This window comes from Streptopelia decaocto, assembly GCF_964273445.1.
Source record: "Streptopelia decaocto genome assembly, chromosome: 6".
In the NCBI taxonomy this organism is placed as follows: Eukaryota; Metazoa; Chordata; class Aves; order Columbiformes; family Columbidae; genus Streptopelia; species Streptopelia decaocto.
Window position 1 is genome coordinate 58,495,879 of NC_138660.1, and position 20,606 is coordinate 58,516,484.

Consider the following 20,606-nt stretch of genomic DNA (forward strand, 5'->3'; position numbering starts at 1 on the left):
GATTTCAAACACAACCAGCCCTCATCAGGGAATGTGCATATGGCTGCTCGGTCTTCCTTAATTACAAGTGCTGGGCAGAAAGACTGAGCTGCATTGGACCGACTGCCAATAATGGGGGTCAAAATTCTCTTTCAGTAATTAACCTCAACTCATTTTAAGAGGAATGAATCGTCTGCTTTTCAGTGTCATTTTACTTGCTCCATCCTCCAACCAAAAGCAATCCTTCCTCCTTGGAATTGTCCAAAACCCTAGAAAAATGTGTATCTGCAGTATGACTTGCCTTGACTTCTAACTGACATGCTACAGGTCTAACTACTGGGGTAAGAGAAGACCAGAAGACTAATTTGCTTCCACAAGCAAATACGGAATGTTTTTAAGAAATTAAAACTGTGGACATTATATACCGAAACATTTCTGCTGCAGACAAGCCAACTCATTTATCTCTTAACCCTATTTCTAGGGCTGCTGCTGCCCCATCTATGCTGGTGAAAACACAAAGACTTATTTGGGCTGTATTTCGAAGTTTTCACGTGTAAGAGACGCAACAAGATGGACTTGCCACAATATGTTCAGGACACCTGAAGTAGCTGCCTGCAAACCCTGTATTTATTTAAAACCAATACCAATTTTTACTGGGGAAACTACACTTAAGGCTACATAACTGACTGGCTTAAGCTACAACTTCAGCTGTGTTCTACACTCAAAAGTGGCTTATGCTTCCTACTCTATTTTGCTCTTAAAAACCTGAGACACATTTTTACATCTTAAAATTTGGAAGTTCACAGTAAGCTAGAAGCTTAACTCAAAGACAAACAGAACTGAGGTAGTCAGGTTTACTCAAATATTCCTTTTGACAGACACCAATTCATTCTCACTTTAAATTGAACTCGACACATTTCTTGGCAGTTCCAACATGGCTACGGCTGCGAACACACCGATGGGATAGAACACGGTGGATTTTGCTGGCTGAAGCATCTTACCCCCGACTCCCCAAAGTCACGTCCAGTTCTGCAGTTCCCAGCCCATGGAAGGGGCTGCACATCAAAGAAATTACAACTGAAATCTCAGATTATTAAGGCAGTAATAGTTTTACTTCAGTGGATTTGCTGATGCAGCTACTCAGGAGGTACTGGTGGATCTGACCACAAGCGCTCTGACAGGCAGGCAGATTTTTCCCTGTATGTACAACCCGCTACAGCCTCTGTCTTTAATTAACGCATACAGTTCAGAAGTAGGTAAGTATCAACTTCTTAAGCCATCTTTCAATTATTTCCCAGGAAGAGAGAATAAAAGAATAAAAGCCCTCAAGGTAACTGTGTAGAAGATAAAAATATTCAATTAAATATGACAAATTTCACACTTACACAGACTAGAGACCAGCATATCAAATACCAAGCACAATAAATTAACACCAGTAAAAAAGTTTAACAGTTATAAAGTTAACCAGAAAGTTCAGACAGTGCAAATATTTCACAGTAAGAAAAAATAACCAATAATTTCTTTTCAAGTATCAAAAGCATTGTTGTTGAGTGATGCCATTTAAACTGTATTATTGCACAACAGACAAAAAAATACAATATCAGCCTCTGGGACCTTAGATGTATTCTCAAACCTTTATGTTTTCAAGGAATCAATTTTGCACCGACTGTTGATTGTGCATATATTAACATAATCAGTGTTCACTTATTAATCTGAGTGTTTCTTAATTCAAACTTGTACTCATTTAAAGCATTTGATTCCTAACCTGTATTGCTTCTCAGAAAGCCCTATTTAAGGCTAGCCTAGGCCTTGTAGAATTCAAAGCAAACTTAACCTGCAGGTCAGAAGGGGAGCGAGCCCAGTGCAAGGTGCTCTCTCACCTGTGATACCTCCAGACTGTTCCAGGTCACTGCTGACCCACCTCAGCAGCATCCCGAGAGTTTCTTTAAATAAAACAAGTCCAGTAGGCACAAATATTTTCTTACAATTACAATGGAAGTTCCATTACTAAACAAGTTTAATTGTAGTGAAATAAATTTTACTCCGTACCCCTTCCATCCCCTACCTTTTATTTTAGAAAGGAATCTAGACACAATTCTAACATCACAGCACATTTAAGCAGCAGAGTAACATCATCTTTCTCCCTATATTTGCATTTTTTTAGTGTACTGGGCACATCTGCTCCCTCAAGTTCAACACTTACTCCAAGAACAGAAACTGTCCTAGCAGGACAGACGACAGACTGGACCATGTAAGAGTTTCTTTTACTCCAAACAGGAATATTTGTAGGACATTAGAGAGTCAGAAACAAAAACATCCCCACAAGTGTCCTATAGCTACCCTTAGCTACACAGACTTTGCTCATTTTCTTCCTCTTATATATTTTGTCTATCAAGTGATTAATTTTGTGCCAAGGTGTCCCCTCATGTGGTTCAAAATGTCCGATTCTCAACTTATTACAAATTATCAAATAATCCACAGTATTTATATGTCCAAGAAATAGTGGAGGGGAAAAAAAGTTTAAAAGACAGATTAGACTTTTCTTCACACATTCAATATAGTTTTTGGTCTAGAGAATTCAATACGGTCCTGTAAGCTTATAGCTGCCATCACTACTGGTTTGCCCTTCAACAAAAAGTGAGAATAGCTGCATTTATGTTCATAATATTTAAAAAAAAATATAATGCCATTATTTAAGAAATGAATGAAATTAGAAATAATCAGAAATCCTGTTCCAGTTTTACAGACTGTGTGTCAGTACCGCAATGCATTTGCCTAGCACATTACTCTGAGAAAGTTCAAACACGTTACGTATTAAATTTCACAGTAGAACTGGCACGTGCTAAAGGAAAACAGGATTTCTATACAGTTGTCTTGGTTAGCAGTCTGAAATTCCACTTTGTGCATGTAGGAAGGTTTAAGTGAAACCCAAGAATTAGACGCTTTACCACAAACTAGTATGAATTCTGAGAAGCCTCAAAGCTGCAGAATCCAGTTATGGAGACAACGGCCAACCACTGGTCTATCCCATTATATTATATCTTCCCCTCATAAACCATAAGAATTGACAAAATAAATACAAAATTCCCACACCTGTTTAGGCCTGGGTTATTAGCAGTGATGACAACTGATTTTTACATGGCTTTTGACTAAACCACTGAGGTATATTTCTGGTTTGAGGATGCTTTGCTACCAAGTCACACAGAGGACATAACAAAAAAACAACCCTCATTTTCATTACAGAAGACGTCTCCTTTCAAATCTTGACCGAGTTGCCAGGCAGTCTAACACAGTTGCCATAGTGGATCTTGTTACTGTGTCAGAAAAAAATCAAAGACTGCAATTCAGGAAAATACTGGCACTTATTGAGATGACAAGGTAAATTTTCCTCCTCTCAAACTCCAGTTGCTTTCATCAGTACCTCCCTGTCTGCACCGATACTTGCCAGGAGAGATGAGGTTCAGCAGAAGGCTGCTCCTGCAGAGACAGAACTCAGTGCTCCACAACAGGGAGTGCAACACGATGGTACATCATCTCAGAACATCATCTTGCCCTGTGTTCAATTCTATGCGCAGAGAAATAATCCTGTTAGCAGGGGAACTAAGTTAGCCATCAATAGCCAAAGGGTTACAACCAGGCTGGACGAGCAGGAGCATAGATCTAAAATAAAAAACAAAACACCATAAAGCTTATAAATTTTATATTTAAAGAGAACATGAAATAACATATAGAACACTAAAAAGAGCTAAACCACATTCACAGTAATCTGCACTAATCTATTCTAGCTTGCAAGGCTAGGAATTCAAACCAACTAAACAACATGAGGATTCCCTTTATAATTAAATACATTTCTGCATTCCTTCATTAATAGCAATTAGGAAAACAAATGAGAAAAATGTATCTGTATTGCAAGAAAAGAGCAGGAAGTTTCTTATGGTATGACCTGGGAAAAGGAGCATTTCAAAACCACAGATTCTCAAAAAAAAAAGCAAAAACTGCACACACACACGAGCAACATCAAGCATGAATTCAAATAGATACTAGAAGATGCAAATCTCCCAGGTTACAGCTTTCTCATGCTAAAATCTAATCTACAGGGGTCATTCCACCAACCACTGAAACACTATCTCTGAGACAAAACAAAACTCTGTGAAACAGAACATACAAACCCCAGCGCACCACCTGGAAAAAAGAATCAAGTGTGTAGGTAGACTAAACAGGTTCATTTTTCCCTTGAAAACTGCACATCCAACCATTAAAGAATTAGTTAAAGGCTTAAAAATGAGGCACTAGTACAAACTACTATAAAGACTGTTCTCTTCATCAGCTGTTTTTTAGAAAGCTGTTTGTTCTTGACAAAGCATTAACTGGTAGGCAGTAAATTAAGTTTTTTCCTCTCTCCAAAAGCAAACTGACACTTATCTTTCATGTTATGGATTACAACATTAATATTGTCAATGGGAAGTTACACAAACAAGAACTCACTTCCCACCAAGGTGATCAATTTTGCAGGTTGTAAAAGTGATACAGCCTTCAAAACACAGATCAGATTTTCTGGTAAGTTGCTAGGCTAAAGCTAGATTTTTGGGATAACTACAAGAAGGAGACATGACACTTATGTTTCAGACATATTTCTCTTATGTTCATCACTATTCTGGTCCTGGAAACAAAAGCATAACTGCAAAGCAAAAAGCAGGGCACCTCTGCCATCTTCCTTTAACTCTTACACCTGGGATCTTGGAACAGCCAGGCTGTGGCTCTTTTCCTGCTGCCCAACAGTCAGAGCTGACACAAACCTTTAGTGTTTTCAGATGCTTAATATTAAAGTTTCACTTCAGCAAATAAGGCAACCTACCAAGCGGTGCAGCTCTTGTTACATTAGAAGCTGGCGGATCCCGCTCTGGTGGACAGGAGTCACAGAAGTCTGAACATGCTGGGCAAATCAGATTCCCAACATGTAACCAGCCGTTCATCTGAATCCTCACAGTTAACACCTGACCAGAGCGGCTGCACAAGTACATGGTGTCCTTGACCCAAACGTGCAGCCCTTGTGGAGAACAAGAAACCTTAAAATAAAAGAATAAAGTCAAGTCTGTATTATGAATTATCAGAAATATGTTTGGAGGTTTGAAGGGTCTTTCAATAAATACGTAAGCAGTTGGTATTACAGCAGAGATTAACTGTGAGTACTCTACTGCACTCAGAGCAATGATTCGGTTCAAGAACACTTTAAAGCACTGACTGTACTCTTTAAGTGTAATCACGCAGATCATCAACTGAGATCAAGTAAAATTCAGCTTCTGCTATTGACTACTGTTTTAGAGTTGTGCTGTTGTTGAAAGAGACACCTTTAGTGGGATTGGTGTGAGGAGAAGGAGGACAACGGAAAATAAGTGATGTGTACAGTGCTTTCCACCTCTGAAAAAATCAGACTGAATAATTAACATTAAGCTTCAACAAGAGAAGATTCCAATATAAGTATTCCTACCGAGCTGTGAAGAAAGTGTCACGGGGTAAAACAGATGAAGATTCTGGCAAGCCTGGAAGTAACACACAAGCCATCCCAGTGTTCACACGCTTAACTGCATGTGTGATCTACACAACAGGCTTATGGTTGGAAGTTATTTATTTTCAAAGCATGTCACATAATCTAGTAATTTAAGGCAGAGAAGATCACGTACAGTGTCCACGTGCAAAGTTCTAGCCTACATTTTATGACTGACTTTCCCCTTTAGTGATATTTTTAAAAAGAATAAAATAAAACCCCGGCACATACTTACTTGGTAACATCCACTACCCCAGTCAGGGTAACTGAGTTTCCTCCTGCACTGTTCCATGACAAAAGCAGATTTCTGAATAAGACATACAGAGTTTGGTCCGTATTTTTCTGCACCATAGTTTTTGGTAGGATCTAACACAGAAAGAAAATAAGAATATACTGAACTGCAGCTTACTAAGGGAACAGAAAGTCCACATAAACTTAATATGCTATAATTAGACAATATCTCCATATACAATTCAAGCTTTAGTTTTTGAATCTTTCAGACCATTAATCATTATCGATTTGGGAACTATACTGTCTTGAATATGAAGTGGGAAGGAAGCCAATGTTAAACAAAAACAAAACCAAACCAACCAAACACAAAAAGCACTTTCCATCAGAAGCATGTGGCTTTGTTTTCCCCCAGGGAGTACCAGCTGTGACGGCTGGCTTGAGGGCAGACAGTGTTTATTTGGTTGTTTTCGAGACAATGAACAGGCAGGTAAGAAGCAGGGGTGTCAGACTCATTTTCACCGGTGGCCACATCAGCCTCACAGTTGCATTCAAAGGGCTGAATGTAATTTTAGGACTATCCTACAGCATTCTGGAGTTCTGCAATATTAAGAGTTGATGCACTACCCTAGGAGACAGGCCCATGTTCTGGTAACTCAGAAAGCTCCTTGTCTTGAACAGGAAAACAAACAAAAAACAAACCACCACAAACACCAAAACAACCCAAACAACCAACCCACACCACACCAAAATCACCCCAAAACCCCCAAACAAACACCCACACCACACCAAAATCACCCCAAAACCCCCAAACAAACACCCACATCTACAAAGACGGAAAGTGGAATTACTCTTCAGAAACTCAGAAAACAAGCAACCAAACCCCACCCTTTGTCAAATACTTGGATAATTCTGGGTTAATTTCTGTTGAGCTCTTATACAATTCTTGTGTTACACCTTTGCTTCCTAGGTGTATGCGGTACTTGTGTTGTGCTTCTCACCCCAGCACAGCTTTTACACAGCTAGTAACATAAAACTAATTTCATATCCAATTAGTTTGGATAAATAGCAAGTCCACTCCAGATTAAAAATGTCATCTCTTAAATACTCTGTTGAAGTCTTGAAAACTTACCTGGTTGGTTTTCAACAATTCTACAGTCCGAGCTGCGTTGAAATTCACCACTTAAATGCCAACTGAACTCTTGACTAAAGGGACAATAGTCAGCAATTTCTACTGAGCCACCATAATACGGCAGTTCCTCTGCTGGTACTCCATTAAGATTGTCAAAATACTGCAAAACAAAATAGGTAGTGAGGCAGTCTGCACAGAGACAAGTGTACAACTGTTTCTTTAAATAGAACCAACCACTATAGCTGTAAGGACATCAGCTATGACTACTCAGGAATGCTATTAACAGCAACTTAACAATACCCAAGAACCAGATGAGCCAGAAGTATTTAGGAATACTTAAAGCAGAGAGATTTGCATTTGCATGTATCACTCCCCACCCCTGCCTCTTTGCAATCATAGCACTCTCTGGAATGAAACCGAACAGACTTCCTAGCGTGCAGTGACACAAGCAAACAGATTGTGTGAAGAAATACCTCAAAACATGGAGGGATTTCTGTTCTGCAACAACGTTTCCATCTGATACTTGGTTAGATGGCCAAGCAGCATCCTTATTGTTAAGATTGCTAGGCTTTTTTCCAGATTCACAAAATTTTCACAAGATACAACCAAATATGATCACCTGGCTGCAAACAAAAACGACTACTTATTTGGTAAAGTAGATCCATGATACCTGATATTCCTGAGGTAACTGCTTTGGAAACTTCTGTAAGTTGCACACCGCTACTGCTCTTTGGTCCTGTCTGCAGGTTAAATGCAAAGGATTACTCCTCAAAGTATCGCAGTATGGGCTGATTAATTGCCTCCTCAAAAAGGAAAAAAAAAAAAAACAAAAAAAAAAAAAAAATCACATGAGAGAACTTTCATTGCTTTTCATAATTTAACTAAGCAAACTGTCAAGACTCCCCACTCTCCCCCACATTTGATCAATCACACAAAGAAGGACCAATGGCTTCTCTGGAGGGTAATTATTGTTATTTTTCTGGTTATGACGTTTCTAATTTAAAGAATACCAAGCCAGCAAACAAAGTTACAATGCACTCACCTATTTAGTTTTAGAGATACTGCTTTGTAAACTTTAAACAATAAAACCACACAAGCAAAACAAGTCCGCTGTGCAGCTGTGCCCTAGAAATTTACAAGTACTGTAACAAACAAACAAGGAAGGTTTTGTTTTGAACACAGCTATCATCTCCTGTTGCTTTAAGTACAATCCACTAATGCAAAATGATATGGGCTGTATTTTAAATTAAAAGAGACAAAGTACAGCAAACACTTTTTGATTTAGTCCCTTCCCTCCTCTTGAAGCATAGCTCTCTTACAGTGAAAATGCATTCTATCCCCAAAATGTTTGGCTCTATATTTCTTGGGTGGGATGCTCCTGCTCTTAATACATTTGGTGGGCTCCTTTCTGGGTGCAGGTCCATAGGACACCATTCCTTGTTAATCTGTATCTACCTGTATTTCCTTTTACAGAGTTGCATTCGAAGGACAAATATAAACAAGCACCAAGGTTTCCTCTTTACTTTTCACAAAGATTGTATTCTTACTTTTGCCTCTTTTGGTCGATCCAGAATTTGCAGCTCTTCATTACAAAGTCACAGCCTTTATTACGTCCCCAATCTAATTTCTCTGCCATGCTGTAATTTGCTTTATACCAGCTGTAAAGGAATTTTGGAATAAGAATGTAGTTACTTCAAAAATTAGTGTTCTGATTAATAAAGCAGCAGTTCAAAGAACTTCATATTATGCCTTAAGGTCTTCAAATGAAGAAAAAGGGAACTATATCCATTTCTGACTACGATAAAGTGTATTACAATTTCAGTATTTTTAAAGTCACAATAAACTAAAAGAAAATTTCATCGCTTATTTGTTCAACAGCAATGTATCAGGATCTGCAAAGGAACAACACATAAAGATGAAATTTTACACAATTTTGCTTTTCCTCCACATATGCCTTCCATATGCAAGAGCTGAAAAAATAATCACAATGTACTGCACGCAGCTGAGAGAAGACTTACATTAAGTACACAGACACTACAAATAGTACTATGTATTGCAGTGTATGGGTTTTTTAAGGCTAGATTAAGAACAGATGGATTTTGAAATATATGAAGAAAAATTAAGATACTAGGTATAACACCTTGGCTAATGTAATGCTAATTACATCAATTATCTGTTGTGTTGCAGATAAGCACAAGTGCATCAAATCCAAATAAAATCAAGTACAACGAAAACCACAAATAAATGAACAAAACCCTTCCATTCTTATTAATTCTTACCCTGTGTCTTCCATTAACGCTAAGGTGATCCTGGAAAAGACGCGATTCTGGGTATGGGATCCAGTCATCGCTTCATTCTGAAAGTTACAGTTACTATTAGCAAGCCACTGAAAATCATTATTGTAAGAAAATGCTTTCAATGAAAAAGCACTTTATTTCCAGTCCTTTCTTACTATTTACAATCAAATCCCAACCTCCTTCTTAGAAGAGATCAAAACTGCAACTCACTTCCCCACTCCACCTTATAAAGCTTCAGAATTCCAGAAGTCAGAAACCTCATTCCAAATTCCAGCTAAACCGTATTCATGACCAACGTGTACTCGTTTTTCTTCAGTTAAAATGAAATTCTTCCTTCTCCTAGCATATTTATCAGTAGCCATCACACCCTCTTTTCTGTCTCCTTTTGATAAGATAAAAGGCAAGCTCACTTAATTTTGTGCCACACAGGTTTTTTAATTTCCCTGGAATTTCTAGCAGTTCTTTTCAGCAGCAAGGTGCACAGGACACAGGACTAAACGAACACAGCACCGCAAAGGAAACTTTATTAGTGTGCAGGGGAATTTTCCATCTCATTTAAAAATATGCAAGTTCACACCATTCTCAAAGAGCAACTCCAGCCACCTCCGAGTTTCCTAATCATCTTATAACTGGTAATTGTAGCACTCATGTCTCTTCCCTGCTGTCATTTCCATCTGATAAACTCCAGGCTTACAGCAAAAGTCACTCACCCTTAATTACACAACTCTGGGATTTCTGTTACTGAAGTTCATCTAATTTCTATTTTTTCTTCAAAACATGTAGTTTTCCAGCCTTCCCCCTCCCCTAGTGTGGTTAGAAGCAGTTAATAGCACCAGATCTGCTGTCACTACAGCATTTAATGAGAATGGGATCAAGACCGAAACCAAACTATACAGGTTATTTTCCACATAAAAACTTTCTCTGAAAAGGTGTAAAGCAGACTAGTAATTATCTCCTTTTTGCTAATCCTATTCAGTCCTTATATTACCCTCATTCTAACAGCAGTCTTTCCAGTTGGCTTTAAACTACTGCTCCATACCAAAGGTTACTGAAAGGCAGGAAAAGCTAATAACTTTGGTCTTGAGAAATACGCATTTTTCAAGATTACTTCCACAAAAAGATCTGTCCTGAAGCATTTCCCTTCTTGTTTACATCACTGCATACAACAATAACTAGAAAGTGTATCTCTGCCAAAAATACCGCACAATGCAAACTCATAAATAAAAATAAGATTAAATCTCAGGAGGGAAACAAGTGTTTCCTCAATCAGATGAGGTTCTGGAGCAGAGACAGCATAAAGCAAACCGCAGGGCACATGAATAAATACGAAGATAATTAATAGACAGAACGATCAAATATTTGATGTATAAGAGGCAGACGGTAACAAAGTTGAATTGACTCGAAGGAACACCCCCTTTCCCCTATAAAGGGAGCACACCTTCTCAAAAGGGTCAACAGCAGGCAAAAGTAAGAAACATTTCGGTTTTTAGTAATCAGCTTATCTCAAACTCATACTCTTAGACTTGGCAATAAGGTAAGAAGATGTATTTATCTAGAAATTGGACATTTAGGTATCTGTAGTTTAGTATTCTTTGTGATATATTTCAGTGAGGTTTCATACACCTGCATTTTCAAGGCTCCAGCAGGTACCACCATAAATCTAAAAATAAAGGTGGGGAAGCAGACATTCCCACGTCCCCCTGTTCCCTGTATCAGCACTAACCTCCAACAATCTCTTCTCCCAGTGATTGAGCTCAGTACCCATTCCACCCTGATTTTCAAGCTCCATTCCCTCTAGAATAGGACAATTAAAATGTTTTCGAGCTTCTTCCTAGAAAGAAAACATTTCAACACAACTCTTCAAATATTGAGACAGATACTGGTATGCACTCCTAATCATCTAGAATGATCTTTTAAAAAAGTCTTCCAGCATTAATTTTCTACCGTCTTGTTTTCCTCCAAATGTAAAACACTTCTCCCACTCTGCCGCTGAGTAAGCCAGCAAGTACCCTAACACCAAGCATGACAATCTGTCTACTTATGCTCTGGAAATAAACTATGGAAGTTTACAAAAATAAAACAGCAACAGAATTAGCTGAGAATAGCATGCATACATTAAATACCATACAAAAAAAAAAAAAACAAACAAAAAACCAAACCACAACAATGTAGGAACACTGCAATCCTGCTTCTGACAAACACTTCAGAGAGAAAAAAAAAAAAGCACTTTTCTATTAGGAAGTTCTATGTGTCAACTAGTTTTGTATGGGGAAGTGTTTTCTATAAAATAACTGAAAATCTTAAGAGGCATCACAACACCGCTGTGGTCTTACGGCCAGGAGCCCAGACTTTGCTTAAGGAATCTATTCAATATCGACTTTGCTTAACCTTTTATAATTTACTTCCCAGTCCCTTCATTGCCTCTTACAATGTCAATTTATTTATTTCATACCGTCTCTGTCAACTGCTTTCCACTTTACTTTGGATATACCCTCTCAACTAACGATACCATTTTAATCACTTAGTCTTTGAGCCATACTTTAATGAAAAGGTTATTACTTCTTAGAGAATAAGAAATATTTATGACTCGAGAATGGGATGCTAACCTTGGCATAAAAAGCATAAAAGTTTAAGTTAGCCACACTTACAACTACACGAGGTGTTATCAGAAGATGCACAGCATGACGCAGCATTTTGCCACCACGCACATCCCATAACCTCACTGCTTTATGAATGACTTTATTGCTCCACTGATACAAACCGAGACTGTAAGAAGAATATTTTGGTTACAAATCTTTCCCAAGAATACACGCTACTGTGCAAATATTTATCTCTGTAAGAAACAGAATCATGAACAATCTCCATACTTCCTCATGCTGAGGACATATAATTTTAAAAATAAATTTAACATGCAACATTTCTCCTCCATAAGATTTGCATTCTTTACATGCACAATTGATTTAATAAGCCAAAGTAAGATTATTAAAAAGATGTCTGTAGACTCAAGATGTATTTTTTACAGTTACCAAAAGTGTAAGAAATGAAACAAAAATCCTCAGAATTCCTACTATAAGATGGAAGGTGATCAAAACCAAGAGCTCCCTGCCCTTCTACCTCCATAAAAACCCTAGAACATTTCTACAATATCAAATAAATGAAATTTTAAAAAATAATTCAAACTGTTCATTCACTAAGTCAGAAAAACCACACAGCAAACTGCACACAGTCAGTTCTGCATAACTGTAAAACTCGCGTGTCTTAAAAAAAAAATGAACTGCACTGACATTAGACAGAATACAGAAAATACAAGTCTTGATTTAGTAAGGCATTCAGAAAGCATCAGAATTTAATCAATTTAATGTTTAACTTGAAGCCTCCTGATAAATGAAATCCTGCCTTAGTTTGTAATATATGTGGATAAGTGCTTAATGCCAATGTAAAGAAAGACTACAAAAAACTACACACCAATGTTTGAACATAAAAAAAGTAAAGCATTCTAATAATGGAATCAAGTTGGATTTTCAACTGGCAAAAATACATCCTAAAAAGGGTACATGAAAACATCCTTCAATGGGAGTACCAAGAGGTACAAAAACATAAAATACCTTTCATTAAAAGGAGGGAATCCATCTGCATATCTCGTTGTCAAAGGTTTTCCATCATCATCACGATAAAACGCAAAGAGTCCAGCAGAGAAACCCTTCAGGTTAAAAACCAAGCACATGGAAACCTTTGGTGAGGTATTCACATACAAAGTCAAATGCCATGCAAGCTGTCGCTCCCGCAGCAGATGCACTGGAAATACCACACTTCCAGGTGATCAACACACAAATTGAAGAAGGCAAAGCAAGAGCTTTCCTCCACCAAACATCATTCTCTTGCAACAAGTTGGAGGTGTGTGAGGAAGCAGGCACAAATTTCAGGGAAATGCATATTATAACATCAACCCTTACCAGTGCATGGATAATCTCATGTTTCACTGTAGATAACATGCCGACAAATTCCTGAGCTTGTGTTGAAATCATATTTGGACACAAGTTAGCATATCCCGCTATTGGCCTAGAAGACAGTTTTAAAATAAAATTGTTTCCAGTAAAATACTAGGAAATTCAAATCATATTCACTTGAAGAGGCAGAATATTTAAAAGAAAATGGAGACATATAAAAATAAGTCCTTCCAAACTACTTCCTCAGTCATTAACAAACTGTCTATTAGCAATACAGTGACTAGTTTACTGTTGAACTGGGGAGGGATGGGATCAGCATCTATATTCAGTGTGCTGCCCAGGTGTCACTGACAACAGCACAGGAGATCTGAGTTTCAGGTAAGACTATAGAGGTACAAAGAGTCTGTTGCAACGACTACAACCAAACTAGAAACAAAAGCCACATTAAGTAGGGCCCATTGCAACCTCCTCTAAATTTGTGAAAGTACAACATTCCCTTCAACAGAAGTAGGATTTCAAGACAAAGTTTAAGCAATACGAGTGGAAGATCAGCTTTGACTTAAGTGCCTCAGCTTTGCAAGTTAAGCACTATTTGATTGGTTTGTGGTTTTACTCAAGTAGAGCACTTGCCAATTCCAACAATGACTTCCACTTTGCTATACTATACAAGACAGGCAAACAAACTCCATATCTAAGCAATTAAAAAACTCAAAGGTTTAGTTTAAAAAAAGAGTTTGTACCAGAACAAATACTTGCCTGTCCATTTCAGCTTCCAGCTGACAGTAGGCTGCATAGGCAATTATATTTTCATGGCCACACCGTTCAGTAGTGAGAGCACTAACGTAAAGTACAAAGTCAGCATCTCGAACCCCTTCTTGCTCAGGTAAGCCAGTGGGTCCCCAGTGCCATTCGTTCTTATCGTACACTCTGCATTGCTTTGACATATTCAAATGGAACAATTAAAATGCAATAGCTACAATGGAAATTTCACATAACAAAATTCAGTTGGCTTGAAGGCAAGAATAAATCCCATTATAAGACAGTGGAAGATGAGAAAACTCCCTATGAAGACAGTAAACAAAACCAGATCCAAGGAATAATTTTCAAATGACTAGCTCTTTTGATGTAACAGACACCAGAAAGGTGGCAGCTTTGGAAAAAAAAAAGAAAGGGCCTGCCAAGCTAGATATCCCAAAATTACCACCCTTTATTTCCTACAAATTAAAAAAAAATTGCCTCACACAAACAGGATACATAAGCAGCAATTGCATTTCACATGTAATCCAATACAATTTTAATAGGGTAGTTGAAACTTCAAGCTAAGAGAAAGAAATCTACTGATCACATACTGTAGTTGAATCAAAAATTCATGCAAGAAATCAAGTTAGAAGCATTTTCTGTGCTGTGCTGCTGGTTCAGTGGATAACCTCCAGTAAGGTGTCCAAAAAAACCCCAAAAACTTATTATTAATGCTGTGAAAATCTGACTCATTGACCAAGGTGAATAATGAAGTGACTAGTAGCGATATAACAGGCTTCCAATCTCATGTCCCTTGTTCAATTCCTTATAACACAGGCTTAGAGAACAGCAAACAGTGCAGTTTTACTGGACTTTTGGTTCATCAGCACAAACTAAAGAAGCTCCCACCAACTCAAGTCGTTCTATTCTGTCACTCAAACTCAGTGATCACCCACAAACAAGTCACTTACACACAGTTAGTGATATCAACTTCATTTATTTCCACAAACACTAATATTTCAAAGGTTAAGAAGCACTTGGATGGCTTAGCTCACCTGGAGGTGCTCCTCAGGAACTATAACGGGCCCACATCTTGTATGGTCTGCGCAGGCTCCTCGGCAGTATCTGTGAGGGTCAGCTTTTCTCCTCAAATATTGATTTGTTGCACACTGCCTTCAATCCAACACGAAAGACAGTCAGCACTGTTTTATCATTAAGAAGAAACTGTAGAACACTCTTACAGTAATACAGATATTTAATGTAACTTCCATTATGAGAAATCTTATTTACCCTGCTCTGGAAGACACAAGGTTTCCAGTTGTTAATGGAGTACCCATGGGTTCAAAGAGAGATTAAGAACAGGTTCATAAATGGGGGTACACGTAAAATGAAACAGGCAGCATGTGCACTCTTTAAAATCTCTGACATAACAAATGTAATGTTGATTGTGGAAGGTTGGCAGTTTTCTGTATTCTCCCTAAATAGCATCTGCTACCACCACTGGGTCAGATGGATGACTAGTCTGACCCAGGAGGGCATTTCTTACACCCTTATTCTAGTCTGATTTAAAAGGCTTTACAATGCAATGTAAAATATCAAACAACGCACGTGATTTTCAACAAATTTTCACATACCTGCTTAGTAATATAGTACCCGTGGATTTGCGCACTTGAAATGTCTTCTCCAGATATGATATAGCTTGTGGGAAGAGTTTGTTCTGAATAGAGCAAAAATAAAAGTCACCCAGTAGCAGTGCAGACAAAGCTCACCTGAAAAGCATTAACTGTGAAATTACATGAAACTTGATAGATGTTGAGGGTATAGCAGAATAGCAGAAATCCAGACTTCATAAGAAGTCCAACTGTTATCAATAAATTAGGAAATATTTTGTTTCAGTATGCTCACATTTTGTTATTGGAATAACAAAATGAGAAGGCTGAGAGTATTAATTTGAATGTACAGGTTCCAGGAGGCTACATACATATTGCTCACCAAAACCTTTGCACCTGGAGATACAGCAAACACCTGTCAAACAACATTTAACAGACCACTGGAAGTACTTGTAATGGAGCCATAACCTGCAGACAAAGCCTTGGTTTCCCCAACTAGAGGATATGAAATTGCTTGCATTCAGAGCCTTTCATTAAATTTGCCTTAAATTTAACTTCACTCGTAATAAAATATGAACAAGCAAAAAGGAGAAGCAAACATGACATACCTTTATGAGGTGTCTTTTCTCAGGTAGCAAACTATATTTAAAAAATGAAACAAAAAAGCTTTCGTTAATAGCATTTCCAATCCCAGTCATGGAGAACAAAAAAAGTTGCCACAACACTATACTCACTCCTCGACGCTTCCATCGTAGACAATCTTAATCCTCAGCTGCTGATCCACATTCCTCTTCAAGACGTGATTTTCCTTCAGAGGAACCTGATAGACAACCTGGCGGGGAGGGGACGGGGCCGCTGGCTGAGGCGGCTCCGGACACACACACCGCCCGGCGCCCCCGGGCCCTCCGCTCCCCACCCCCGGAGCCTCTTTGTGTCCGCTTTCCAGCGAATCCCCTTCCCGCCACTCCCCTCACACACCGCTCAGCCACACACCGCCCCGCACCCGGGACCAGCGCCACGGGCCAGACCCCGCACAGCTCGGCCCGGGGCAGCCCTGAGGGACCGGACCCAACCATGGAGGAGCCCCCGCCGCTCCCCCACCTCCTCGCCGCTGGGCACACGGTGACGACAGGACGAGAGAGTGGAGGGAGAGGAGGGAGACAGGGCGGCGTAGCGGCCGCAGCCCAGGAGCAGCACGGCGGCGAGAGCGGCGAGCGGCGGCCGATTCCAGCGGCCAGCCCAAAGGTGCCCGCCGCCCGGCTCGGCGGCCATCTTGCCCTGCGCCGCGTCGCCATGGAGGCAGCGCCGATTGTGGTGGCCCCCGCCAATAGGCGAGCGGGGAGCACAGGAGAGGGTGGGGCGGAGGCGACGGGCGCTCCTGATTGGTTGCGGTTCACGGAGGTGCGAGAGGGGGTGAGGAGGTGAGGTGAAGGTGACGGGGTGGCAACAGCGCGCGGTGCAGAGTGGTGCGACGCGGTGCAATACCATGCAACGTAATGCCATGCAACGTAATGCAATGCAATTCAATGCAATGCAACGCAATGCAGCATTCTGCAGGGCAGCAACGCAGCATAACGCAGCGTTTGCAGGGGCAACGCAGTGCTGCACAGTTGAGCCTCCTGCACAGTGGTGCGGGGCAGCAGCGTGGTGGGCGCATCTGCGGCCATGCAGTGCATGCAGTGCATGCAGTGCTGGGCAGTGGAGTGCGGTGGGGGACAGCGCGGGGTGCTGGGTCTCTTTAGCTTGGAGAAGAGCAGACTCAGGGGCAACCTATCTGTAAAGGGTGAGTGTCAGGAGGATGGGGCCAGGCTCTTCTCGGTGACAACCAATGATAGGACAAGGGGCAGTGGGAACAAGTTGGAACACAGGAGGTTCCATTTAAATTTGAGAGGAAACTTCTTCTCAGTGAGGGTGACAGACACTAGAACAGGCTGCCCAGGGGGGTTGTGGAGTCTCCTTCTGTGGAGACGTTCAAACTCGCCTGGACACCTCCCTGTGTAACCTCATCTGGGTGTTCCTGCTCCGGCGGGGGGATTGGACTGGATGAGCTTTCAAGGTCCCTTCCAATCTCTAACATTCTGTGATTCCGTGATGCAGCACGTGCACTGCTGCGTGATGCAACCCAGTTTAGGCGCAGCACGGCGTGATGCAGTGCTGTGCAGTGCAGTGCAATCCAGTTACATCCGTGCAGTGCAGTGGGGAGCTGTGCATCACGCAGCCACATGCGATTCAGTGCCTGCACCAGCACTTGGGTTGCCTTGCCACTATGAAAGCCGGTTTTGGGTTGGGGTGCCAGGTCCCCAGCTCAGCCAGATCCCTCATTCTCCTGCCAGGACCCACTTCTCTCTCCCCAGACAGTCCTGCACCTTGAGGAGTTTGCTGCCAGCTGTAAGTGTGAAATCCTACAGCCTAAAAGCAAAAGTTCTCCTTCAGCCAGCCCAGCCCAGAGCTTGAGTCCAGGGCCAACATTTCGTTTTTCATATGCAATACAGCTTTTTTCCCCAGCCTCTCAGACCACAAACACTATACCACAGAGCGTCCCCGAGTTTCTAGTACAGAAACTAGTAAAGAAACTTCTACTACCACCACCACTGGGGATAAAAATTGTGGTTTTGTAGTGCTTCATCTTGCAGCTCCTGCTGATTTCCAGGCTATTCACTGATAATGACATGAGGGCCACGCACATGGGAAGTGATGTGACCCAGCTCCCCCAGCAGCTTGGGGACCACAGCGGGAGAAGCCGGTGGGTGCCTGGTGCTGCCAGTTAAACCCAGTGGCTCTGGCTGATGCAGCGTTTCCACAATACAGAAAAGCACCTAAAAAAGCAGAGAAGGGAGAAAAGCTTCCTCACCTTTCCACAGAGAGCAAAAATCTGTTAAAACAGGAGTAGGTTAAACTCAGTTTTGCTTTAAATAGGAATTCACGCAGGGCATTCATTGGAAGTGTTGCACGGGCACCTGTTGTGAAGAGCAGAATTTATGTTCCCACCTGCCACCTACAGATACTGTAAGCACTATTCCCCTTTGCAGGCAACGAGAACATTCCAGCGGGTTTTAAGACACTCCTGCAGACTAAGGCAGAATAATTTCAGCTGGAGTCTGTATGCACAAATCTGTCACTCAGACAATACAAGAAAACAATTTTGTCTTCTAAGCCTTCCCAGCTTCTCACTAGCTGTAGCATCACTGTAACATAAAGATATTCAAAGGTAAAGCAACACTTCTACTGAAATGCGCGCCTTTGTGAAAAGAACGACTCAGTAATACAACAGCTGTTTGAAAATACTTTTATTAAAGTGACGTATATGGCTTTTGATTGGCAGTTGTAAGATTATCACTGTATTTAAGTGTATAGCTTGCAAAGATGTACAAATGCCATTATTTATTGCTTTACAGAACTTTAAAACTTCTAAAATGGTTGAAGCGTGATAACTGAGTTATGCTCTTGTAAGTTTCTCTCTGCAAATTGCTAATTCTACAGAAGGGTCGATGTTTTGGTACTGAACAGAAGAAATTAAAAGTCCCTCTTTACTGTCTTGAAAACTGCCGAAGCAAAGACTTTGTACGTGGAAGTTGCACGTATGTAATGCGAGGGATCATGGAGAATTCCCCTAAGAAATGGGTATGAATATAGGAATATATACCTAGGGAATAACAAAGCATGCCACAACAGAATAAGGGGGAGTTTAACAATGAATGCAAAGTGTAGGTTCAATACTGGACTTTTTTTCTTCAGGACTCTTAACACCAACAAGGGTGAGTGGATGTCTGAGAATGACTGAAAACTCTGTTGGTGAGTGAAGTTATTCTCCCGACATGGAGTATTTTAAATAAATCCTCACAGGCAGCCAGCCACTTGGGGCTTTATGGTGAATACTGGAAACAGGAACATCCATAGATGCACTGACCTTGTGTAGGAAGAGATCGGGGCTGTTCTCACAGTTCTTGCCTACATCTCTCAATAACTAAATTTAAAATGTGAGTATTGAGATAGAATCATAGAATCCTAATATTTTCTTATCCTGGCCTCATTGTTGATAATTTCAAGACATATTTAAAAACATAGACAAATAACCACTTTGTTCAAGACGGCTAGATGCAAACAAGCATCAAAAAGTGCCCTGTTAATTCCCACATGTAAAAGGCACTGAAATTTCCCCGACTAGTAAGAATATTCTATTTTTTGAAAGTAATAAGGTACTCAGGATATGCCTCATGGTCATTAAATATGACGAACATTGTTGGGTTATTCACATCATCAACCACGCTGTCATAGCAGTCTGTAGGATCTGCTGGGTTTTTTGGTGGGGGCATGATTAGTCCTTTGCTCCCAGCACAGTACTGCCCGGTGAGGACCCGGGCCAAGTACATGTATCTTCTGTCATTCGTGTCCGGTTTGGAATAAGTATCCTGAGCAGAATAACATGCATCAACAGCAAAGTAGGTTCCATTTCCAAAGTTCGCAGCTGTTTGGAAAGACAACATTTTCAAATATAGTTAGTGTTCTTTTTCCCATAAGAATCTCTAAAGCTCCCCTTTATTTTTTACTCTGAAGAAATTATAGATTTGGTTAGAGTTTAAACAGCAAATTCAAGTAATAGTCCTTTCTATCAGAATCAAATACGAATCCACTTAGATGTTGGTTAAGTATCGACACCCAGGTTTTGACTGCTCTTTCCTACAGGGAAAAGGGTTCCTCTCTCCATTGTTTAGCCTGCAATCCACCAAATTGCAAATCTGCAGAACCTCTTCAACTTAAAATGACTAAATCATTGTCATTACAGTTTTCTATTTACACTTCACAGCAAGTTAGAGCAAATCACATTTCTTTGTCTGAGACAGAGATTTTCTTTCTGACATTGGTAGAAAGCTGTTCAAGGTAGGCAGGTCCTTCCTATCTGTCTGCTCTGATCTTTGGATGTTTTGGGTGTCTGACCGAAGGGAAGCCGTTCCTGTCATAAATCGTGGCTGAGATGAGAGGTGGATGTCAATCCTCACAGGCAAAGAGAGGACATGGGGATCTAGGGCTCTTGCCTCCCAGGTAAATCCAACCTCCTGGTACTACCAAAGAGCAAGAAAGCAAAACTACATCTCCACTAGTCACTTTTTAAAAAGAAGTGGTGGCTGCCAT

At 40.4% G+C, this 20,606-nt stretch overlaps 2 protein-coding genes across 2 annotated transcripts in view; both read right to left on the minus strand.

The window, feature by feature from the left end:
* Positions 1–1,318: 1,318 nt before the first annotated feature.
* Positions 1,319–16,748, minus strand: LMLN (leishmanolysin like peptidase; the record flags this gene model as incomplete). The annotated part of the gene is made up of 17 exons (XM_082056781.1): positions 1,319–3,639; positions 4,835–5,045; positions 5,760–5,890; positions 6,885–7,044; positions 7,555–7,687; positions 8,432–8,542; positions 9,164–9,240; positions 10,905–11,012; positions 11,830–11,947; positions 12,787–12,881; positions 13,135–13,240; positions 13,885–14,063; positions 14,922–15,039; positions 15,501–15,583; positions 16,085–16,115; positions 16,211–16,308; positions 16,578–16,748. 17 exons carry the CDS (start codon positions 16,746–16,748, stop codon positions 3,545–3,547), a joined length of 2,025 nt encoding a protein of 674 aa, XP_081912907.1. The 3' UTR covers positions 1,319–3,544.
* A 2,002-nt stretch (positions 16,749–18,750) lies between these two features.
* Positions 18,751–20,606, minus strand: part of PARP14 (poly(ADP-ribose) polymerase family member 14) — a 42,299-nt gene continuing 40,443 nt past the window's right edge. The window contains exon 36 of the mRNA XM_082055995.1: positions 18,751–19,941. Within this exon, the coding sequence (XP_081912121.1) occupies positions 19,652–19,941 (290 nt within the window). The 3' untranslated portion in view covers positions 18,751–19,651. The remainder of the gene's footprint in view (positions 19,942–20,606) is intronic.